The sequence below is a fragment of the Mesoplodon bidens genome (genome assembly GCF_964165515.1).
Source record: "Mesoplodon bidens genome assembly, chromosome: 18".
Lineage (NCBI taxonomy): Eukaryota > Metazoa > Chordata > Mammalia > Artiodactyla > Ziphiidae > Mesoplodon > Mesoplodon bidens.
In genome coordinates, this window is record NC_138175.1 from 2,397,045 (window position 1) to 2,421,156 (window position 24,112).

General features: G+C 60.9%; 1 protein-coding gene across 1 annotated transcript in view; it reads left to right on the forward strand.

The window, feature by feature from the left end:
• The window catches only part of SLC7A5 (solute carrier family 7 member 5), a 33,130-nt gene extending 19,236 nt beyond the window's left edge, over window positions 1-13,894 (forward strand). The window contains exons 3-10 of the mRNA XM_081217379.1: window positions 5,393-5,498; window positions 5,949-5,993; window positions 6,384-6,507; window positions 6,961-7,064; window positions 7,476-7,572; window positions 8,157-8,306; window positions 9,917-10,094; window positions 11,208-13,894. Of these exons, the coding sequence (XP_081073505.1) occupies window positions 5,393-5,498; window positions 5,949-5,993; window positions 6,384-6,507; window positions 6,961-7,064; window positions 7,476-7,572; window positions 8,157-8,306; window positions 9,917-10,094; window positions 11,208-11,263 (860 nt within the window). The 3' untranslated portion in view covers window positions 11,264-13,894. The remainder of the gene's footprint in view (window positions 1-5,392; window positions 5,499-5,948; window positions 5,994-6,383; window positions 6,508-6,960; window positions 7,065-7,475; window positions 7,573-8,156; window positions 8,307-9,916; window positions 10,095-11,207) is intronic.
• Window positions 13,895-24,112: the final 10,218 nt, after the last annotated feature.

Below are 24,112 nucleotides of genomic sequence, written 5' to 3' on the forward strand. Positions count from 1 at the left end.
CCCCCTCACAGTCTTGGGGCTGGCAGTCCAAAGTCAGGGCCGAGCTCCCTCTGAAACCTGGAGGGAGGAGCCTCCTCGCCTCTTCCAGCTCCAGTGGTTCCCGGGCTCGTGGCTGCATCACTCTGCGTCTGTCCTCACGTGGCCCCCTTGTTGCTGTGTCTTACAAGGACGCTCTCGGGGAGTTAGGGCCCACCCCAGTCCGCGGTCTCAACCTTGAGATCCTTGCATTGATTACATCTGCAAAGATCCTTTTCCAGAGCAGGTCACCTTCTGAGGTTCCAGGGGGACATGAACTTTGGGGGTACCCTGTTGAGTGCGCTCCACCACATACACGACCGTTATGTGGAACCCCAGAGGGTTCAGGAGGGACCAGGTGGAAGGTTCCTGCACAGTGGACACCCGCCCACCCTGGTTTAGGGAATGACTTTCTCACAGTCAGCATCACCGTCCTGGGAGGAGTGCCCGTGGGCAGTGGCAGGAGGGAAAGCACTGGGCAGGGCGCGGCCTGGGCACCCTGAGGCTCTGGGATTTTTCCAGCTTGCCCCCAGCTGCCATCTCCAGACTGGCCATTGACAGACTGTGGGCTCCCATGCCCGGGCCCAGGCCGAGCCCTGGTGAGTGTGACATAAGCCTGGCAGGATCTTGGGGGGACGCAGACACCATGAGGAGCCCTTGTCCTCTGAGTCAGAGGGGCTGGCACGTCCCCCGGGGCTCCTGGTCCAGTCCCCACGCACACAGCTCCTGAGAGTGGGGTGCCCTGTGCCCCCGGGTCGAGGGTTGCCATGGCTCTGTCTGCGTGACGCAGGGGTCTGGGCTGCTTTCCCTGAAATCGGCTTCCTGGGGCCTTGTGAACACTCCCACCCCAGTCACCCTGGTTCCCGAGGCTGCCAGAGAGCCCAGGATGTGGCTCTGCACTAGCTTTCACCTTCCTGTGGCCCTCTGAGGTGGGCAGACCCTGTGAAGCAGCCGGTGAGCCCAGTGGCGGGACCCCCCCCCAGGTGGCACCGCCTTCTGGGTGAGCAGCAAGTTAGAGGCGGCTTTGAGGCCTGCTGAGAAGCCCCAGAGATGGGGTGGCCCAGGGGACCCCGTTAAACTGTGGGTCCTGGGGTTCCCACACCCCCGGCCCCTGCGGGAGGGCCTGCGCTCCCCCATCTGTCCATCGTGATGACTTGCCTGCCTGCCTGCCTGCCTTCTGTGGTCCTGGGGGCCCCATGAGGACAGAGCCGGGGTGGGGAGCTCGGCGGTCATGGGCGGGGGTGGGGTGTTAACGAGGTCATCCATCCTGTGTCTGGCCGGCGCCTGGAGCTGTGTGTTTTTAACAAGGATGGCATCCCGGTTTGGGGTCCGTGGCGGGGACGGCCGAGCACATGAGCCAGGCACCTGCCAGCACCGTCTATAGCGGGATCCCGCCCGGCACCGTCTGCTGTGTCTCTTGTGTTGCTGGGTATTCACATCACCCAGACTCCACCCACTGGATGACGCCCCCAGCCGTGACAATCCCAAGTGTCTCCCATCACCGCATGTCCCCTGGTTGCTGGGGCCGGTGGGTGGCTGAGACCACCATGCGGGGTCTGGGAGCTGCCCTGACCTACCCTCCCAGGGAGGTTTTCTTGTGTGTCCCCTGCGATGGCCGCCAGGCACCGAGCAGCTGCGGACACACATCATTCCATGGGGGTGTGGCTGCCTCCCTTGCTTCTTTTGCTGCTCTGGAGGCTGCCAGGCAGGTGCTGCGCACGACCCCCCCAGCTCTCCAGACCTCTGCAAGCCCACCTGCCGTGAGGGCTCCAGCCCCAACAGGATGCCCGGACGGCGCGGGCAGGCGGAGCCACTGTCCCCGGGCAGGCTCCCCCAAGCCGTGCCTGTCCTGGGGGTCCCGGGGCCAAGTGCCACACAGAGCCAGCAGGTCCGGCGCCCATTCCGAGGTGCCTGTGGAGAGGAGGGCAGAGCTCGGCCAGCGTTTGGTCAGGTGCCCAGCCAGGCTGCGTGTCTGATCCAGGTCGCCCTCCAGCTCAGACGGAGGCTGGACAGACCCAGGAGTTCTGCTGAGGGGGCCCACGTGTGCACCCAATCCGGGCGCTGGCTTTCGGCAGGAGGGAGGTGACAGGGAGGGGGCAGCACAGAGGGACTTGCAGTGGCAGATCGGAGCCCAAAGCAGCCAACTTCCTGGCGGAGCTCCCCTCAACCCCCCCACACCGTGCCAGGAGAGAAGCAGGGGGTGTGCTGGCCTCTGTGCACCTGGATGCCCACTTTCCTCCAGGGGATGCGGGCGCTTTGTAGACAGGGAATGAGGCCCCAGATAACCAAGAGAGCTCCCAGCAGGACAGCCCGGCCACACCTGTCCTACCGAGGCCCCCAGTGTAGCCCGTGAGAGTCTTCAGTCTGCGTTTGGGCCAGAGCAGCTAGTATTTTCTTGGGGTTTCAGAGGCTGCAAAGTCACTCTGTAAATCCAGGAAATAACCGTTCTGCAGCAGGAATGCCATCCACTGTCTCAGGGCGATGACGTGTTTACGTCAGGACTCCGAGCTGTTAGCGCAGAGCCCCTTGATGAAAACATAGAGGCTTCCCAGGCCTCAGGGCTGAAAACGGTGGTTCTGTAACCCCAGCCTGTATTTCAAGCCTTGAATTTTATTCTCAGCAAGAGCACAGGCTGTCCTTCTGCATAGCCGCGTCTCTAGCCCACACGTGCATGTGCGTGTATCCATGGTGCATGCACATGCACACACGTGTGTACAGTGTCACTAATTCACGGTCGTGCTTGAGGTGGGAGCCAGGTGTTTTTATAGATTTATTTATTCATTTATTTATCTTTGGCTGCATTGAGTCTTAGTTGCTGCACGCGGGCTTTCTTTTAGGTGCGGCGAGTGGGGGCTACTCTTTGTTGAGGTGCACAGGCTTCTCATTGCGGTGGCTTCTCTTATTGCGGAGCATGGGCTCTAGGCGTGCAGGCTTCAGTAGTTGTGGCTCCTGGGCTCTAGAGCTCAGGCTCAGTAGTTGTGGTGCACGGGCTTAGTTGCTCCGCGGCATGTGGGATCTTCCTGAGCCAGGGCTCAAACCCGTTTCCCCTGCATTGGCAGGCAGATTCCTAGCCACTGCGCTACCAGGGAAGTCCTGGGAGCCAGTTTTAATGGCTGCACCAAGATCTATCTTCCAGCGTATGCGAAAAACAGTTCCCCTTGAAGCACAAGCAGGAGATCAGAGTATGTCCTGATGGGGAAATGGTGCAGATTGAGAGAAAATCACAAGTGCCTTACTTGTAAGGAGCCCTTGCTGTGAAAGGCCTTTAATGTTCCAGAAGTAGTTGCAAGACCCTGAGTGGCAGCAGCAACACCCTGTAGGGCTGCGGGGTCTTCTGGAGACCTGGGGTAGCGGGAGCAGCTGCAGCGTCTGGGAGTGGCTGGCTGCTCAGGATGCCAGACCCAGGTCCGTGGGCAGGTGGCCTGAGCCTCAGCTTCCCCGACTTGTGGGACAGATGCCCCAAGCCTCAGCTTCCCCGACTTGTGGGACAGATGCCCCTCCCCCTCCTCACAGATGTAAAGGAAGGCACATTCCAGAACATTCCGTGGGGAGCAGCCAGGCTCTGGGTGCTGTGCTGAGGTGCCCTGTCCTGAGCCGGTTCTCTGCACTGCCCCCGCCCACCAGCCTGCTGACCACCCTGTGACCAGGCGGTCTCAGGACCCGGGCCTCCAATACAGATCCACGTGTGGGTGGCGGGCTGGGTGAGGTGCCAGCCTCCCTGGAGCCTTTTCTCCTCACGAGACTGTGGCCTCATCTGGGGAGCAGGAGGGACCTCCTGTGTCCTAAGTCCTTCTCCCAGCTCAGGCCTGAGCACGCCTGCAGGGCAGAGTCCAGGCATCCAGAGCATCTGGACCCAGAAAGGAACTTGGGGTCCCTCCCCTCCCCCCACGGCGTTTGCCAGAGGAAATCAGTGCTGCCTTGAAGTGCAGGCATTGACTGGGTAGAGTGATGGGGTTTTACGGGAGCCTCCCTGCCACGGGTCCGCTTTTCCACCTTCTCATGCCATCACCCTGTTGTGTTCCCGGGGTGACCAAGGCCATCGCCCTTGTGGAAGGCGTGGCGTCCTCCATCCCCCCATTCCCCCATCCCCCGAGGGCCCTGCAGATCCTCCAGTCACGGGCGGCAGTGACCCATGTAGCAGCCCCAGGGTCACATCTCAGCCTGGTCCCTCGGGTCCTGGACCACGTGCTTCTCAGCAGGATGGGACACAGACCCTCATATCCAGAGCCATGGGGCCTGTGTCACGGCCGCACTCAGAGCCGGGGAGCCAGGAACTAAAACCCTGTGGAGTCTGGCCGAGCCCCGGCCCGTGTCTGTCGGCACCTGGCTGTCAGGCTGGTCCCTCCTTATGGAGCGAGTCTTTCTGGGCCTGGGTGTTATGCGGCCATTTCACAGATGGTGTAACAGCCTCAGAAAGGGCCAGACACTGTCCTAGTAGCCAGGCACCCTTCTAAGGCCCCCACATTTCACGTCTACCATACTGGGTTGAGTGGTGGCCCCCAAAACATGTCCAACGGAATCGGTGGGTGTGGCCTTATTCAGGAAAAGGGTCTCTCTATAGGTGTAATTAAGGAAAGGATGGAGCTGAGATCATCCTGGGTTGGGGGGCCCTAAGTCCAATGACAGGTGTCCTTTTGGGACACAAGAGGAGCCACAGCAGAGGTGCCAGTGAAGGCAGGGGCAGAGGTTGGAGCGATACAGACACAAGCCCAGGACGCCTGGGGCCATTCAGGGTGGAAATGGTCAGCAGAGAAGCCGACCCCCTTGTGTCCAAGAGCCCAGTACGTCCATCTGGGTTAGGGAGCAGAGCTGAGCCCACCGTCCCTCACCAGCTGCAGCCCCTCGGGTGCAGCCGCGTCCCGGGGCGGCTCCAGGTCGTCTTCGGGAGCTCGTGTGCCCAGACGAGAAGCCTGGCTTACACTTAGCAGCTCTGGGCTCCCAGCACTAAGGTGGGGAGTGGAGACGCAGCCCAGGTGCCCTGACTTGGCCGCATCTTGGGGTCTGCAGGGAGCGTCCTCTGAGGCGCCCAGCGCCCTGCAGCCCAGGCAAGGCAGACCCACCCCGGTGCCCGCCCGTCCCAGGCATCCTGTCCCTCAGGCACAGATGGGCGCTGGGTGTCTGCCCGGCCGGGGGTCTGCAGAGCTGCCCTCCCCCTCTTGAATGGGCGTGGCCAGGGGCCACAGACCTAGCAGAACCGCGCTCACCCTGCCTGCCTGCCCCGGCCCCTGGGAGTCTGAGGGCTCACAGGTGCATTTAATCTGTTGCATTTTTGTCTATTACTGTATTTTGATCCAGGAACATTTCGGAACTTGCGGCTTGGCCTCTGTGCCGCGATCTCTAACCCAGAATCCCTATCTGTCTGTTTGGCCCCTGCCAGGTAACACGTCCAATCTGGACCCCAAGTCCTCGTTTGAAGGCACCAAAGTGGACGTGGGGAACATCGTGCTGGCGCTGTATAGTGGCCTCTTTGCCTACGGGGGATGGTAGGTTCTAGAACATCTGGGCCCTGGGGCACACGTGCCGGACCCCAAAGTGTCCAGAAATCCACACCTCTCAGCCATCCACGGGCGATTCTACAGGGCAGGGGCAGGAAACCCCATGCTTCCCGAGGAAGCACAGAGGGGCCCTCATAGCAGTGGTGTTCTCGGCTTGTGTCCTGCCCCCGAGAACGGGGCCCCGAGATAAACCTCTGCTGACACCTCAGGGACGGTGCTGCTTCCCAGGGGGGACGGCGCTGGGGAGGGGCAGGACCATTGCCATCTCAGGAGGCGCCCCCATGCCCCCAGCTGCTCACCAGGAGGGACCTGGGGGTGTGGGCGTCCCCTCTCCACCGGCCCAGGGCAGCCAGGACGGACTCCCCATGGAACCTGCATTCTTTCTTCCCGATGCCTGCGGGAGGAACGTATAATAAAAGTCTGCTCTCTAAATTCTAGGAATTACTTGAATTTCGTCACAGAGGAGATGATTAATCCGTACAGGTATGTATGTGAACAGAGACACGTGTTTTTATCATTTTCACATGAGAGAAGGAAGAAGCCTGGTTCTGTCCAAGAGCCCATCCTTGGGCTCAGCCCAGCCCCCGACAAAAGCAGTGCACGGCCTTGCGGGAGGGCCCCTGGGGTTAGGATCATGGGGGCCGTGTGATCTGGAAGAAGGTTCGTCCTCAGAATGGGCAGGAAGCCCCTTTCACAGATGGGGGCGTGGAGGCCGGCAGGGTTGAGTCGCTGGCCCACGTTTGCACAGCTGCCCTGCCCCAAGCGCCACCTTCCAGCCACTTGCTGGTCACGTGCTGCTTCCCCTGCAGCGAGGGACGGGCCCGGTCCCATCCTAGGCTTCATTTTGGTGATGTGCCCGCCCGGTCCTTGCAGAAACCTGCCCCTGGCCATCATCATCTCCCTCCCCATCGTCACCCTGGTGTACGTGCTGACGAACCTGGCCTACTTCACCACGCTGTCCCCTGAGCAGATGCTCACGTCGGAGGCTGTGGCCGTGGTAAGATGCCACCTGCCGCTAAGAGCCGGCCGCGGCCCTCTGAACCCACGATGAGCAGCAGGCCGGGCCCCTCGTCTGCAAACTGCGCTCCTCCTCAGAGGGGTTGAGCTGGTGCTTTACCAAGCCTGCCAGCGGGTGCGGGGCGCTGGCTGTATGTGGGGACCACAGGGGGCTTTAGCAGCGCTGGTGCCCAGACCACCCTGGACAGTTTTAAGTTGGCACGTCTGTGGTGGTCCCAGTGGTGGTTGCTCTTAGAGCCCAGGGGCTGAGTCCATTGCGGACCTCCAGCCCTACCTCAGAGGCCTGCTCCCACCTTCCGAATAAATACTGAGCCCTCGGGAGGGGACTGTGTGGGGGCCAGCCCGGGGGTGGGGGGCGGTGAGGAGCATGCGGACGGCCAGGCGGGGCAGTCGGGGCGTCACGGGGCAGGGCTCACGCTCAGCGTCCGTCTAGGACTTCGGGAACTACCACCTGGGCGTCATGTCCTGGATCATCCCCGTCTTCGTGGGTCTGTCCTGCTTTGGCTCCGTCAACGGGTCCCTCTTCACGTCTTCCAGGTGAGCCTGGCCAGGGCCGCCGCCCTCGGTCACTCAGGCTCTGGCGGCGGAGCGGTGGAGCGGGCGGAGCAGCGCGTGGCGAGCCGCTACGTGTGGCTTTCTCACGTGCCCTCGGAGGGCTCTATTTTTTGTTACTTTGAGTAATAACATAGCTGTCAAAACATTCAAGTGACACAGAAATAACCCACGTTCCTGCCCAGAGGTGACACAACTGCTGTGTCCGTCCAGGCTCTCTCACGGGTTCATGTGAGCCCTGCGGGGGGCTGGAGGTGACAGGGCCCCTTGCCAGCTGGGTCCGTGAGGGACACCGTGGCCCATGGCAGGGAGCCCAGTCCTCAGCACAGGCCCCCTCCGCTCCCCACCTGCCTGGGTCCCTCGGCCGAGGCCGACCACTGTCCCCTCTGTCCGCAGGCTGTTCTTCGTGGGGGCCAGGGAGGGCCACCTGCCCTCCGTGCTCTCCATGATCCACCCGCAGCTGCTGACGCCTGTGCCCTCGCTTGTGTTCACGGTGAGTGTCCGCCCTCCATGGGGCGGGGGTCCCTGGCAGGGCGAGGTGGAGGGTGGGCGTGTCCCTCAGGGATCCGTGTCCCTGGGGGATTGTTGGGGGCTCTGCAGAGGGAGTCCGGGGAGCGGCCATGCCGTCCCGGCTCTGCCTAGTGTCACCGGGCTGCGGGCTGGAGGCCAAGGTGGAGATGCAGACGGGCTATAGCGCAAAGTGTTTCTCCACGTCGTGCTGTTCACCACACGCTGCCCTGAACTCCAAAGGGCGCTGGATAGTGTTTTGTTTCTCGTTCCAAAATTAATACGTGGTGGTTATTTAAAAAAAAGAGAGAGAGAGAAACAAGAAGCAAAAACAACCTGGAGGCGTGTGAAGCCAAACCTCCCCCGCAGGGCAGCGCGTGGCCTGTGACCCCTCCTTGAAATCCAGGCGCCTTGGCCGCTTCCCCGTCAGCACTTTGCTTTGCCGTGAGGGCCTGCGTGTCCCACAGACCACATCCTCCTTTAAGACGGGAGTGGGCGCGTGCGGTCAGCCCGCCCGCCAGGTGTGTCCCGGTGACGGCAGCAGCTCACGGCCCATCCCCGTGCTTGCAGTGCGTCATGACCCTGCTGTACGCCTTCTCCAAAGACATATTCTCCGTCATCAACTTCTTCAGCTTCTTCAACTGGCTCTGTGTGGCCCTGGCCATCATCGGGATGATCTGGCTCCGCTACCAGAAGCCAGATCTGGAGCGGCCCATCAAGGTGAGCGTCCGGGCGGTCCCCACGTGTGCCCGGGCAGCCAGCGTCCCTCTGTGGGCCTCCGTCCCCTCTGCACACCGGAGCTCAGGGCACCCTTCTCCAAGGGCCCTGGTGAGAAGCCTTGAGTCCTGTTGATGACTGTTTGATTCTAGGTGCTGGGGTTCGTCAAAGGACACGATAGACACCCCCCGCCCCCAGCACCTAATCTTCCTAGAGCTTATCTTCTGGCAGAAGGAGAGTAGCAGAAATAAGAAGCTTGTGGCCCCGGGCGGCCGGGGTGGCCACGAGCAGACTGCACGTGGGCGGAGGGGAGGGGCCCCACCTTGTCTGGGGAGGGGCACGTCCCCTGACTTTGCCCCTGAGTGAATGGAGGCTTTTCGGGACCAGGCTGCCCACCGCGCCCCCGGCCTGAGATCGGCTCTCTGTGTCCTCGTGAACTCAGTACTGGGCACAGCTGCCCGAGGGCGACCTTGTTTCTCCAAAAAGGGGGTCAAACCCCTGCTGGGGAGGCCTGGTGAGCGCGTCAGCTGTGCCCCCGACAGTCGTGTCGGGAGTGAGAAGGCAGAGCCCGTGGCGTGGCGGCTGCCGACCAGCAGCTCCTGACCCACATCCAGTCCTGGTGGCGTGTGGCCAGCAGCTGGTACCTGTCCACAGGCCCCTCGCCCACCGAGCAGTCCTGCAGTGCCAGCCAGGACCAGCTTTCCTGTCTTGGACAGGTTCCGCCAGGGGACCCGGTGACCTCAGTGCCCTGGACCACCTTGCTCCCTGCTTGTGGGGGCCTGTCCTTGTGGAGCTGGGGGTGGAGCAGGCATGAGGGCCGACCTGATGGGACCCTCGCTCACCCCAGGGTCTCTTGCCAAGGTGTAGACAGAGGGCGGCTTCCGGGTGTGGACAGGCCGCCTGGTAGGAGGCACGGTGGGTGCAGAGACAGGGGACAAGTGTCCCTGGGGCCCTGGCTGCGCTGTGGGTGTCTCTGTGGCTCCTCTTCCGGGCCCTGTGTGGGTGGGGCTGTCTGCCAAGCAGCCACGCAGCCTGTGGTCCAGTCCATCCGCAAGGACTCTCTGAGGAGGTGGGCGCCCCTTGCCTATTAGCGGGTGGCCACAGCCTTCCCAGAGGCATTGCCCCAACACCGGGAGACCGTGGTGAGGGGCGGGGCGGGGCGTCCCGCCCTGCGATGTGGGAACCAGGGGGGCCCACCTTCCCCAACCTGGGAAGCCTGGTTGGTCCAGCTCACCCGCCAGCACCAGCTGGGCTTTGGGTAATTACCGCCCAGCGCCGGGTGCTGAGGTGGGTAAACGGAGAACAAGGTGGGGTCCCGGTTCTCAAGAGGCCAGCACGACTCAGGGGAACCTCAGGCCCTAGTATAAACCGTAGAGACGCTACACGGCGAGTGTGGCAGCCCGGGAGGTCGGGCCCTTTTGGATCCAGAAGGATCAGCTGGGCACAGGGCTGTCTGGGGGGGTCCATGGGAGGGGCTGGGTGGGCCCAAGGGCGAGGCCGGCTCTGGCGGGGGCACAGGGAGGACACTGTGCTCCCAGGGGTGGCCAGGACACGACAGGTGTAGGATAGGAGGAGAGGTCCAGCTCCCCGTGTCAGCCGCATCCCCTCCCCAGGTTCACCTGGCCCTCCCAGTGTTGTTCACCCTGGCCTGCCTGTTCCTGATCGCCGTCTCCTTTTGGAAAACCCCCGTGGAGTGCGGCATCGGCTTCACCATCATCCTCAGCGGCCTGCCTATCTACTTCCTCGGGGTCTGGTGGAAAAACAAGCCCAAGTGGCTTCTCCAGAGCATCTGTGAGTACCTCCCCACAAACCGGGCCTCCTCCACCCGCCCTGGGGTCTGCCCCGCCCACCTGGCGGTGCTGCCCTAACCTTATCTGCACTGGCCAGGAGTGACCCGGCAGACAGTGCCCACAGCCGTGGGTCAGCGGGGGGTCAGGGTCCGGGTCGGGATGTGTGAGGCCCTGGCCGAGCAGACCGAGCTGGGCGTGTCTGGTGGTGACCTAGCCTACATATTTCAGGGTAAGGCGCTCAGCTGCGCACCAGCTAATCTCAGAACAAGGGATTCCAGAAAACCAGGCTGCGCTTGCCAAGTAACGAAATCCCCGTCTGCCGCCAGCCTAAACCCAGCCGGCTGAGGAGGAGAAAACAGGATCTGCACTGTGGCCACAGGGCTCAGTTACAAGCCTGGTTCAGGACCCTGTGCCGAGACCGCTGTTAGTGTGACAGGCTCCTGCATGGGCTTCAAAATCCCCAGGGTAGCCATCCCAGAATTCTGATGGGCACCTGCCCGGGGCCTAGGACGCTGTCGGTCATGTCGCTGGAGCTTTGCCTCCAGCCCGGACTGTAGTCCCTGTTAAAGGGCTGTCAGAACACACCAAGGGCCCAGAGCAGGGCCCCTCCATTCTGAAATCTCCCCCGAGTGATGCCCGTGAAGGCTCTCTGGGTGATGGGTTCACCTGGGCGCCGGCACACCCGCCTGTTCCAGCCCCTCTGAGGACCGCGGTGGGCGTGCTGGCTGCCGGTCCTGGAGGTCTGCCAGGCGGTGGCCCACGTGTGGTGTCACAGCCCTCCAGCAGCGGGGCCACCATCTAGTTACGTCTCTCGATGCTCCTGGGATCTGAACCGGGATGAGGGGTGGAGCCAGCACCCGCCTGTTGCCAGGATCCTTGGCCACACCTCCCTGAGTAACGTAACCGACAGGAGGCCTGCGGGCCCGATGTGCGCAGGCGCGCGCGTGCACACACGCAAACTGGGAGGTTCCACATAAATTTCTGGCTTTCTGGCTTCTCTTAAAACCTCGGGACGCATCACGACAGGGCGGGGTGAGCCCACGTCCCTCGCTGCCCTGACCCCCTAGGCCCGGGACCACAGGATCCCCAAGTAACTCCGCTCTTCTCCTGGCAGTTTCCACGACGGTCCTTTGCCAGAAGCTCATGCATGTGGTTCCCCAGGAGACGTAAGCGACAAGATCTGAGAAGCTGCCGGAAAGAAAACGCAGAGATTGTTTTAAACCACCCACCCCTTAGAAAGCGACTCCGGTCCCATCATCTAGGCAGCTCAGCTGGGGGCCCCCACTGTCCCTCCCCCAGGGTGGCGGCCGGGCCACTGTGAACCCTGGTACGAATTTAGTCCCAGAAGACGGATGTCTGGATACCTCTCGAGCGTGGAGGCGGGAACGTTGGACCGAGGAGGCTGTGGGCTTCCTGCCGAATCAGGCCTTCTCTCTTCTCACCTTTGTGTATTTGTACTTTTTTTAAACTTTATTTTATTTTTTTTGGCCGCACCGTGTGGCATGTAGGATCTTAGTTCCCCGAGCAGGGATCGAATCCGTGCCCCTTCCATTGGGAGCACCAAGTCTTAACCACTGGACCGCCAGGGAAGTCCCTTTATTATTTTTGTTTTAACTTAATCTTAGGTCGCGTCGACGCCGCCAAGATGATTATTTTTTAAAGAAATGTGGCGGCGGGGGGCGACGTTTTCTCCCCTAATGCCACCCGTAGCACAATGTGCCTCAGAGGGACCATATCCTATCGCCAGATTCCGGCACGTCTCCGAGAACGGAGGGGTTCTGAGAACCCCCTGGCAGTGTTCCGGGCTTGGCCTCGCCCTCTGGACGGTGGCCTGGACACATGCGCTTCGGCTTTGCCGTTTCTCTGTTATTGTAGATGTAGTGACTTTCGTGAAACTAACCCACGTGCTCACGTTTCGTTGCCTTAAAGACTTGCGCTAGCTCCCTTTCCAACCCCAAAAAAGAAAGAACATCTCAATGAAAGGCTTGTAGGAGGAAAGGCCTTGAGCTGATCAACAGTGGTGCCCTGGTGCCTGCTGCGGGCAGGGGGATCCGAGCGGAAGTCAGGGGCAGCTGGGAGACCCCAGACCTCCCACCGGGACGTGTAGATCGGGGCCAGTTTGGGGGCTAGACCCTGTCACTCAGGACACCTTTGGGCTCCTGACTGTACAACCCCTCCCTGGACGGCAGCCTGAGCAAAGGCCAGAAGATTCCAGCAGCTCCTATGGTGGGCACGTGGGCAGTGCTGTTTCAGGTCTGTTCTTCATTGGTTTTGGAGCCAAGCTCTAGTCTTTTCAAAGCTTCACACTTGAAATCTGGAAGCAGACACCGTGACCCCTCATGGGCTTCTCCTCTGTGTTCCCCCAAGGCAGCTCTCCTGGGCCTCGAGGGCTGGACAGCAGCCCTGCCAGCTGTCTGGGGCCGGCTCTCAGCTCCTGGCCAAGGCACTGCTGTCCCCTCCCCTGTCACCTGTCCCAGGCTTGGGGAGCTAGAGTCCAGGCCTCGGCGCTCTGACTGCACCTGCTCTGGAGGCCACCTGACTCTCAGGGGGTCTGGCTCCCGCTGAAACCAGCATGGTACGCCCACCCTCCCCTCCGGAGAGGCTGTGCTCGCAGGCTTTTGTGTTTGTGGTTCCCATAGCATTTTCCCCAGGGGAGGCAGCCGAGGCCCAGAAGCTCCTCTGGCCTGGCCACCAGCTGGCTTTCCTGTGCTGTCACTGTCCACAGAGGCAGCTTGGGGAGCAGCGTCATCCAAGGTCAGATTGGCTCCCTCCAGGCCCCTCTTAGGCGCTGGCGGCTCTGCCTTGGCCTCTGACCCCTGACCTTCCCACCAGGGGCAGGTTGAGACTAGCCCTTGGGCATTGAGCCTCACTGCTCAGCTGTAGCCATTTCCCAGGGGCCACGTGAGTTCCGAGTGGCCAGTCCATCCACTGCCACCCACCTGGGCTCCGGGGCCCTGCGTGGGCCGATGGGCCCAGAGAGACCTGACAAGCAGCTTGTTGCGGGGGGTCAGGCTGGGCATTGAGGCTGAAACAGAGGTGGCCACGTGTCCACCCCTCCCTCTTCGTGCTGGTCAGGAGACCCCTGCCTGCCTGTAGCTCCTGACGTGAGGACCGACGTCCACGGAACTCTCCTCACCAACTCAGTTGTCCTGGGGCTGTAATCCACGCATCTAGGGGCCCAGCTCAATGTCTGAAGGCAGAATGTCACCCCGGAAGTCAGAGACCTGATTTTAGACTTTCTGTATTGGGGCCTCAGTTTTCTCACCTGTAAATGGGGGCTGCAGCTGCTGTACTACCTGCCTGGTGGGATTGTGCCCCTTCAGGAGGAGACTGTGGCCATCGTAGCCACCGCAGCCCCTCGCACAGGTGGTGGGCAGGGTGCTGCCTGGGGTGCACTGCCCACTGCCTTTCCGAGGTGGTCCAGCAACCTCTGAGCAGATTTTGGCCTCTTCCCTCCAGGGTGTCGGGGTGACATTTAGGACGCATCGTGGTCAAACCACTGGCTCTGGATGTGACCTGGCAGAGTGCAGGGAGCCAGGTGTCCCTGTCCAGACTGCAGTGGCCTTCCCACCATGTGCATCTTGGGGAAGTGGGGTGGTGCCACCCCTGCAGGAGTGATGGGGTCCCTTTATGCACTGAAAGGTCAGAGGTAGTTCTGAAGTGTGGCTCTCCCCAGCATGTGGGAAGGCAGGTTGGGGGGCCCAGGCTGTGATTCTTGGGGCTGTGGGGTCCCGTGCAGCCCAGGGCCCCCACCCTGCCCGCCCCTTAGAAGGCAGGCGTGTCTGTGTTCTGGGGCAGAGACTCCACTCCTTCTGACCACACTACTGACAAGTGTCCTGAGCGTTCACCTTTGTGGGTTAATTTTTTTTTTAAGCCAAATTTTGGCGTAACAAGTGTGCAACTGTTCTGCTTATGTTCATCCTTATGTCTCAGTAGTGTAAGGGATGCTGTTGGCACCGTGTTTATTTATTGTGGGAGTGGCGTACAGCCCTGCTGCTCCGCGGGTCCTAGCTACGCCAGCCGCCCACCACGATGTCGCGCAGTGACGTGTGTGTGACTTCACGCCTCTCTTCTGCCAACCGCTAACCTGTTACACGCTTGGCTAGTTCGGGATGGGGAGTTCTGTGTTTTGGGGGGGGGTTGTTTGTTTTTAAAGAATTACAAGCACTGCTGATGGTTTTCTGTCTTGTATTCAGAGCCAGATTCTGGGTGTAGGGAGGTTCCTGGAGGTGCCTCCCCAGGGTCAGGGTGGGGGTGGGGTTGACCATACACCTCCTTGCCCAGTTCGTTCATTCATTCATTCATTCATTCGCCAACAGCCTCCTTGAGGCCACAGGTGGGTGCTTAGGGCCAGGGAGGAGGCAAGGGGATGAGCGGGGGGAATTTGGATCCACCTCTCAGGAGGGACAGTGAAGTTGGGACCGAGGAGAACAGGCCTGGCCTTGGGGCGACAGCCAGGCCAGGACCAGCGCCAGGGCGGGAGGAGGCACGTGCCATCTTGGGGTCGGAGGGAAGGGACAAGCTTCCACAACAGCCCTGAGGGTAGTCATCACAGCCTCAGGGTGGAGCAGGGCCCAGAGCCCTGCCTGCCCTCACTCGATGCCGGCAAACTCCATTCCTCGCGGGGCCTTGCGTGGCGGGACGTGGGTGTGCCAGGATGGGAAGGGCATCGCGGGGCGGCTGCCGCCTGAACCTCAGCGAGGGCAGGAGGCTCATCCATGGCAGCTGCCGAGCGAGCCCAGGCTGCTGGGACCAGGGGCCTTGAGTGCCACTGGGGAGGTTTCCACTCCAACCCCTGGGCTTGGGGCAAGCGAGTACCAGCCACGGGCCAGGTCCTGGTGCTGCCCCCAGCGGGTTGGGTGCCCAGGGTCTCTGAGCACCACGTAGCTTCACTTTCTGCTGGAGAAGACGTATTACTTCAGGGAGACCAGCTGAACAAAATCCCAGGGGCAGCTCCATACGATGCACAGACCGTGATGCATTGACTAGTGTGTTGAAAGTCCTACTTCCGTCTCCATGGGAGCAGGTGGGACACATGAAAGGGCACTGGCATCTTGATCGTTCCTTGGCCCTCAACGAGTGTGCCTTTCACGGTCACTGATGGAAAAGGGTCTGGACACGGAAGGACAGGTCTCAAACCAACCTGAACGAACTGCCCCACACGTGTGGTCTGAGCGGAGCTGGCTGGTCAAGGTCCTCTGGGGCAGGAGGGAGCAAGGAAAGAGAAATGTCTCCAGATGGGGGACTGGGGCACGTTCGCCCGACAACCTACATCGCTCAACCCCGTGCACGGAGAGAGCAGTTTGTTTGGAGAAGGTGGGGAAGGTGGCGGGATGCTGGCTGGTGGGAGAGGCCTCTTCTCGTAGTCCCTGAATTCTTGGGAAATTGCCTGGGGAAGTGGCCAGTGGGGTCAGGCTGTCGGCAGCGAGGCAGGGACCTCTGACCGCTGAGCCAGCCCTGCCCGTGGGGTTAGCCAGAACCACCGTGGGGGCGTGGGACCTCAGCGGACTGGGGATGGGGGCCAGGCAAGCAGAACTGGATTCCAGGCAGAGTGGGAGGGGGCGGGGGGGACATCCGGGCCCAGTGGGAGAGCTCAGACACCCCGCCATGTCACGAGGACCCCGGGGAGGAAGCAGCGCCCCCTGGTGCTCCTGCCTCTGGACAGGACCCTTTTGTGTGTCGTAAACCTGTGACCCTTCCCTGGCCTCCAAGATGGTGAAGGGTGTGGCCCGAGGCCCAGGAGAGCGGCACATCCTCACCCCCAAAGGCGCCCTCTGCACTCGTGGGGCTGCCCCAGGCTAGCAGCATCCCTTGGGGCCCCAGGACCTTTCACCCTCCTGCCAGAAACTGCTCCTCAGTTCCTTCACGTGCCCGGCCATGCCACACAGGCCCCGAGCTGCACTCGTTACTTCTTGGGGCCCAGAGTCTGGCAAGACCCAGATCTTTGTCCTCCGGCCACAGGGTGACTTAATCCTGCAAGTAGGAACTCAACGGTGATTAAACTTAAACGCCTAAATCACACCAACACCCCGGGTGATCAGATCTTCTCAGAACCTGTCTCTACCTGTTTCACCGGAGAACACATCCTCTCTGGGTCAAAGAGGGGCACAGAAGCTTCCAGAAGCCGCTCTCCCTTTTGACCTCTGTGCAGGCTGGTCGAAGGATGGCACGTGGCCCCCAGACGGGCTCTTACCCTCGCCCCCTCCCCCCCCGAAGGAGGGCTCTGGGGCCCAAAGTCGGCGTGGGTCTGGCCCTGCCCACCTCGTGGTCCCAACCCTTCCAAGCCCGGGCAGGTAGTGGCCACCTGTGCTCTCTGGACCAGCCAGGCCCCTGAACTTGGGAATGGAGCAAGTCCAGGGTAAGGAGCCCTCAGGGCCGACTGGGTCTCCCCGCCCCAGAGACTGAAGGCTGGACCGCTCTTCGTCTCGACAGGGCTCCACCTCATCATCCCTCCTGCACCGCCAGCGAGGCTGGTTCCTCCGGAGAGCGAACGTTTTCCCATTGCCAAGGGCCACTCTGTCCCGGGCGGCCACGGGAGCAGGAGGGTGCCGCTGGACGTGACTGCGTTTCCCGCCCGTCCCTCTGGCTACCATGACGTTTTCCAGGCTCTGAAGGTGGTCTCGTGGGACGGCCCTGCCTGATTCTCAAGGAGCCACGGAGGCGGGGCGGGGGGGCTGAGTCCCCACTTGTTCCAGTAAAGCTGCTCCTGTTTTATTTCTGGGCTCGGTCCCTTGACTCGGGCTGCGAATCCCCCAGGGAAAGAATGTCACATAGAAGCCAGATCTGGTCTGAGTAAGGAGGGATGTTGGAAAGGTCACTGCAGATGGGCCCTGACCACAGGACGGGCAGTCGTCTGGGGGGAGCTGGGGGAGGGTTAGGGTCTCCTCCGCAGGGAGGGAAGGGGTTGGAAAGGGCCAGGGCGGGGGTGGGGTGAGGGCAGCCGGGAGGGGCGTGGGGAGAGAAGATCCCCCAGGCGGCCTGTTCCAGGAGGGGCTGTCATCTCTGGCTGGGGGGCTGAGTTCGGGGGTCTGGGCGGAGAGGGAAGGTCACCAGAGTCTGGTTATGAGCATGTGTTCCCTGGGTCGAGGGGAAGAGTGGGTCCTTCGTGGGTCCGAGTCCGGCCTCGTCACAGGGAGCCAGGCAGTGTCCTCTGGCCTTCGGGGCAGGGGCGCTCGGCCTGGGCTCTTCTCCAGGATGGCGGCTTGGTGAAGTTCAGCCCCGTCTACATGAAGTCAGGGGTGTTTTCTCCTGTTGTACCTGGCCTGCCGCCCCCCACCCCGCCACCTCCCGCTGCCTGCTGCTGCCTGAACCCTGCACGGGCTGTGGACAGGAGAGCCTGGCCTCGCCCTCCTCTGCTCACCACGAGCCCCCGGGTTATGGGAGCTGCCTGTCCCATCGGGGAGACAGAACCTCACCCGATAAGCCCGGTGCATGCAGGTTCCCAGGGCCATGGGTGTGCAGGGTCGAAGTCAGACGTGGGCGCCCACCGCAAGGAAGCAGGAAACAGGCGTTGAGGCCGCCTGATCTCAGAAACGTGGGCAGAGAAATAGGAAGCTGCTTAAAGAAACTGGCTCAAGCCCACAATGGAGTCCAAGGCAGCCGTGAAGACCCACAAGGTGACGAGAAGGTCCTGTGGTGCTGGCTGCACAACGCTGGTGGATGTTCTAGAACCCGCTGGATTGTATGCTTTACTCGGGTGAATTGTTCAGTATGTGAATTATGTCTCCATAAAGCTGTTACCCAAAAAAAAAGGAAGACAAAGACGGAAGACTTGCCTTATAAACAGCGTGTACCACTAAGCAGGGTATGGAATGGTGGACGTGGAACGCTACAATTTTTACAAAAAAAGGGGAAAAAAAGAATATACAAGTGTATTTTCCTGAGTATGGAAGGGCTCTGGAAGGGCTCTGCAGAAGTCGGTAACCCCGGCTGTCTCCTGGGTGGGAATTGGAGTACCCAGCGAAGGGTCAGGAACCATATTTTCATCTTGCACCCTTTATACCTTATGAATTTTGAATCCCATGGGTGATTTACACATTCACAGAAACAATACTTTTAAATTCGCTTTTTAAAACATCCGCGGGCTCTCTGGGACGCTGGCACTGTTCTGTACTTAGATCTAGTCGGGTGGAAATTTATCCTGCTGCGCATGAAAGAGTCACACGCTTTTCTACACGTGTTTTTAAATGTGCACTGGACGCTTGGCTGCCTGGCCGTCACCTGGATCTTGCTGTGCATTTTTGATGTGCCCAGCAGACCCCAGGACCCCACCCATCTGACAGACGTAATGCAACACCTGCTGCATTCGAGACAAAGACCCACCTCCACAGGACCTTGCACGTCTGCCTGCCCTTCCAACCTTTGTTGACCCACCCACGCCCTCCCTCTGCACCCCACCATGATGGGCCGCCTCTCAGCGGCTGGGGCTCCCCCAGGGCCTTTGCACGTGCTGCTTCCTCGTGGAGCAGCTCACCTGCTGACTTCTCTTGACCCCTCACCCTCTGCGTGCAGAGCCCCTCCCTCTCTGGGCGCTGGGATCCCGGGACCTCTCTCAGATCCCAGGAGGTTTATTGGAATGTCCTGAGTTGCCTTTTGGCTTTTCCCTCGCTCACCTCTGAGAACATGTGGGCTGCCGGGGACTCCCAGAGATGCTCAGATGGAAGCCAGAGAAGGGGGACGAGCTGCCCTGAGGCCTCCCGGACCTGAGCGTGCCGTGTTCCGGGAAGAGTCCCTGCCCAATGCTCCCCAGCTCTGAGAGTTTGAGCAACCTCCTCCCCCGCCGAAGCCTCAGTTTTCCCGCCTGTGGGGTGGGTGTAGGAGGTGGGGAGAGTTAAGGGAAGCGGCCTCACCCTCTCCACCCCCAAGGCACACCCATGTCTGCGCAGGACCCTCCTTCCCTTCCAGGGACCCTGAGCCCACCACCACTCCAGGGACAGGTGGGCCTACGGGCAAACACACGCCCGTCCAGCACGTGCTCCAGGAGCAGCCAGTGGCTCAGAGAGGCCCAAGGCCTGAGGGAAACATGCTGGGCCTTCTGGGGAAAGTGCCAGGAAGAGGCAGTTTTCTTCCTCGGGTGCTGGCTGAGCGCAGCGTGGGTTCTGGAGCCGCTACTTCTCTGGCCGGGGCCTGAGAAAGAGGCCGAGGAGTCGGGGAGAGGCTGCCAGAGGCACCCCTCCCCCAGATGGCACTCCTCACGGCTTGCCCAGCTGGAGGCCCCCGACGGCAGATGCCTGCCTGCCTGGGTCGGGCAGCTGGGATGGATGCTGTGGGGATTGGGCCCACCCTGCCAGGGTGGCCGCTGACCACTCTCAGCTGGGCCTCCCCGAGTTGCCCTTGGCCGGAGGGGACCTCCTCACCCAGAGCTAACCCTGTCTCTGCGGGCGGCCAGCATCCAGTGACAACTGGACACGTCCCCGGGTGTCCCCAGTTTGGGACTGTAAGCGAAAGCTCAGCTTCTCTGTACACGGGTGCCAAATCAAATCTCAGGGACAGAGCTTTGGGTGAAGTAGAAAGGGATGGCTTTATTGCTTTGCCAGGCAAAGGGAGACGCAGCAGGCTCCTGCCTCGAAAAACTATGCGTCCCCACCTGGGAGGATCTGATGAGGGTTTATAAGAAGGGCTCAGAGTGGGGTGCTGACAAGATGGGGGGTGCAGGGCCTCAGGTGGCCGGTCTCCTAGTCTTGATGAGCTTCTGGGGTCCCTTTAATCTCGCCTCAGCTGGTTTCCTGGCTGCTCCCTGCTAGATTAGCCAACTGTTCAAATCTGCCCTTTGGAACTCAGGGGAGGTCGTGGAGGCTGGAGTCTTGCCTATAAGAAACGGGGCCAAAAGGGCCTCCATGCCCGGATTCCCTCAGGGCCCCACTCAGTTTCAGGACACGCCCGGGGCCTCCCCGCCCCTGAGCTCCCGTGGGGTCAGCTGGGGCCTCGGCCGTGACCCCGTGCAGCTCAGCGGGACATGGAACACCCCAGTAAGCCTGCCTCAGAGATGCTACCGGAAGGCCAACCAAGAGGGGCCGAGCCGCGCGGGGGAGGGGTCTCTTCCCCCTGTACATTCCTCCCCATGCCATCGTGCACTGGAGGAAACCTAGGGGACTTGGGGGCTGGTACCCCAGGTCACGGCCCGTCTCCGCCCGAGAGTCATGGCATCCTGGCATCTCTGCCCATTTCTGGAGCTCCGCAACAAGAGAAGCCACGGCAATGAGAACCCCACAACGAAGAGTAGCCTCCGCTCGCCTGCCCATGCCTGCTTCTTTCTTTGGCTCCTTCCAAAGGGAAATCTGCGTCTCTCGTCAAACGTGAGGTGCTGGGGACCCCACTGGAGACCTGGCCCGCGACAGCGTGTTTCTGCCGATGTCCTGACGGAGAGCACCGGGCGGCCCGCAGGCCAGGGCGCAGCGGGGAATCATTAATTCTGCCAAAAGGAACTAAACATCTTGATCTCAATGATCTGGACCAGTTTAGTCCAGCTCTGCACACATTTTTCAGGACTCTGCAGGCGGCACAAATTCCATTCAGATAAATCTCCCTGGGAGCGGGTATAAGTGAGTTCAACCCTTTTGGAAACGGTAAGGCAGCTTTTGCTAGAATCCATGACTCACTAATTTGCTTCTGGGTGTGCGCCCAGCACACACTTTCAAGGTGTGTGCAAGGCCCAGGGCCAGTCTGAGAATGTTCCAGTCACCACAGCCCAAGCTGGGAACTGCCTGGGACCTCGTGAACCATCATGGGAGAGATGGTGGTGAGGTCACATGTTGGGTAATAAACTGGATGATGTGCCAGCCATGCCCGGCCTCGGCCACGTGGAGAAGGTCCACGAACCTCATGCTGGGTGAGAGAAGCCTGGACCACGTGCCATACCCGTGTGACCTCATCCCAGAAAGTCCGCACTGGGGACACTTCGTGGAGATGCGTGACAAGCAGCTGTTTGTACCAGTGTCCCTGGGGGGCTGTCACAACTTAACATAACCCAGGGGCTTAAACAACAGGAATTTATCCCCTCGCAGTGCAGAGCCCTGAAGTTTACAGTCAAGGTGTGGGCAGGGCTGTGATCCCTCCTGGGATGGCGGAAGAGGGTCCTTCCTGCCTGTTCATCGAGGCTTCTGTCCTCACATGGCCTCTCCGTGTGTCTCTGAGTCTGTGTGCGTTTTCCCTTCTCTTACAAGGGCACTCTCAGGGATTTAGGGCCCATCCTAATCCAGGATGAGCTCATCTTGAGATCCTTGCCTTAATTACATCTGCAATGTCCCTATTTCCAAATAGGGTCCCATCCTGAGGCTCTGGGTGGACATGAATTGTGGGGTGAGGGTGTCACCATCTAACCCACTAGAGATTCCGTGGGACTCTCTGCCCGCGTAGGACTCTCCCTGTCTCCCGATGTGAAGATCTCCAATCTTGGTCCACGTAGAAGTCCCTGGTGTCTGGTAACATGTCCACTGGGACAGCGGGGCCCACCCGCAAACTCGACCCAGATGGGAGTGTGCGTGGGTGATGGGGCAGGAGTGAAGCTGGGATCTCGGGAAACTTGACAACCACCCCATCTAGACCAGAGTCTTTACACTGCGGAGGAAACGACCCTCCCTGCAAACCACAGTTAACAGGGAGCCGGGGTGAAGCAGACAGACCAGTGGGACCTCCCACCTCTGCCCCTCGCCCTCACCCTGCAGGGTAACTGCCCCGGACAGTGAGGGCGAGAAGGCTGGCGGGCCTGGAGCTGGGCTACCATGGCCTCCTGCCTGAGATGGCAGCCTCTCAGCCTCCACGTGTCCCCAACACAAGGGCCAACTCCCAGGGCCGCTGTGAGGATCGACTGAGTCAGATCAACGTGGCTGACAGGTGATGCCTGGGGACACCTGCTGGGTTTTGCAGTGCTGACCCTGCACCCCATGATATTCCAGCAGCTTCCATTTCTGGATTGGCATTGGTTACGTTAATAACATTAATTCAGAACCACAGACCCAGACAGAAACAGCCAGAGGCTGTCGGACCTCACAGCTGAGAGCACCGTTCCATGCTCTGCTCTTAGGACCAGGGCACCCATCGTAACATGCGGCTTCCTGCCACACTCAGTAGACCCCCTGGTAAACAAGGCCAACCTGCTGCCTGGCCTGGGAGCTCCCAGCAGGGGCTGGAAGAGCAGACTCAGCTGAGGGCTTTACTCGGCCCCAAACCTCCCTCACCTGTTACCACTAGGGCCAGTCACATGTCACATGCTCAGCAAGGCCTTTCCATACTGACTTTTTTTTTTTTTTTTTTTTTGGCTGCACCTCGTGGCATGTGGGATCTTAGTTCCCCAACCAGGGATTGAACCTGCGCCCCCTACATCCAGACTGAGTTTTTTTTTTTAATATATATATTTATTTATTTGGCTGCATTGGGTCTTCGTTGCTGCGTGTGGGCTTTCTCTAGTTGCGGTGGCTTCTCTTGCTGTGGAGCACGGGTTCTAGGTGCGTGGGCTCAGTTGTTGTGGCTCGCGGGCATACTTGCTCCGTGGCATGTGGGATCTTCCCAGACCAGGGCTCGAACCAGTGTCCCCTGCACTGGCAGGCGGACTCTTAACCACTGCGCCACCAGCGAAGTCCCCAGACTGAGCTCTAATCCCACTGAATCACCCTCACCTTTTTATCCCAGAGCCCAGTGCTCTTGTCCAGAGCACTAGTTTTGTCTCTGGAGAAAGCACCTGAATGCAGAGTTCCACAAAAGGAGGAATCTCTCTGCTGTTTCCTAATTTACAACCCAGCGCTGGAACTGTGCCCGCGGACGCTGAACCGAGTGACCCAGCTTTCTCCAGCCAGAGCTCCGCGGTGATAGGAAGTCAAACCCCGCTCTGAGGCTGGGGATTGGCCCCTGAGGGGGAGGAGCCCATCAGGTCACGCCCACCACGCCGTCCTGGTCTGTCCTGGTTTGTCCAGCCCAGGTGCCCCTCATCTGGGGAGAATCCCCACCTCCTTCAGGCAGCTTCCTCTCAAAGGGCTCAGACGGTCAGGGAACTCTGAGCCTTTGCCCTGGCCAGGCCGGGTGGAGCTGCGGGCTCCGGCTCGGAGAATAAGACCCTCCAGGCAGCCGAACCGCAGCGGGCATCGCCGGCCTCCCCGCTGCTTCGAGGACCCGGCGCTGGAGGAGAGACTTGGCCCCTCCAGCTCCAGCAGGAGGTTAGTGAGAGCGGGTGTGGCCGCCGTCTTCCCTCCACGGCCACCGGGCTCCCAGCCTGTGGCTCTGTTTGCCCATTCGGCTCCCCCTCGGCTGCCGGTTCACCTGGGTTGGAGGGTGCCACGCAGGGACGGGCACCCTTGCTCTCCTGTGGGGTGCTGCTCTCGGGAGGGCCCTGCCCTCAACGTCCCCAGGCTCTGAGCGGTCGTCACGGCTGCGTGGACACGACTGCCTCCGTGGCACCAAAAGGGTGAGGCTGTGTTTCTCAGAGGCAGCAGCTCCGTGAGTCACCACGCGGTGAAGCCACGTGGGCACCGGCTGTGGCCCCGGGGAGAGGGGCTGCTCCCGTGGGGCCGCGAGAGGCTGCAGCAGCCTTCAGCATCAGCCTGGAGGCCTGTGGGGGACACAGGCCAGGAGCGGGGATGGGCCGTGCTGCCCCGGTGTCCTGGGGCTCAGGTGACCAGGAGCCAGGGGCTCAGACAACAGAAATCTATTCCCTCCAGGCCTGGAGGGCCAGGAGTCTGAAATCAAGGGGTCGCAGGGCTGGGCGCCCTCCAGAGGCTCCGAGGAAGGGTCCCTCCTGCCTCTTCCAGCTCCTGGGGGCTCCAGGCATCCCTGGCTTGTGGCCTCATCCCTCCAATCTCTGCTCCGTCTTCACGCGGCCTCCCCTCTGTGTGCACCTCAAATATAAGGACACTACTCCTTGGATATAGGGCCACCCTAATCTCAGTTCACACCCCATCTAAACTTAGTGAATTATATCTGCAAGGACCCTATTTCCAAATCCGGTCCCATCCATGTGTTTCCAGGTGGAGGTGAATTTTAAGGGGGGGGTCACTGCTGCACTGTAGCAGCTCCTGGCGTGTCTGGCAT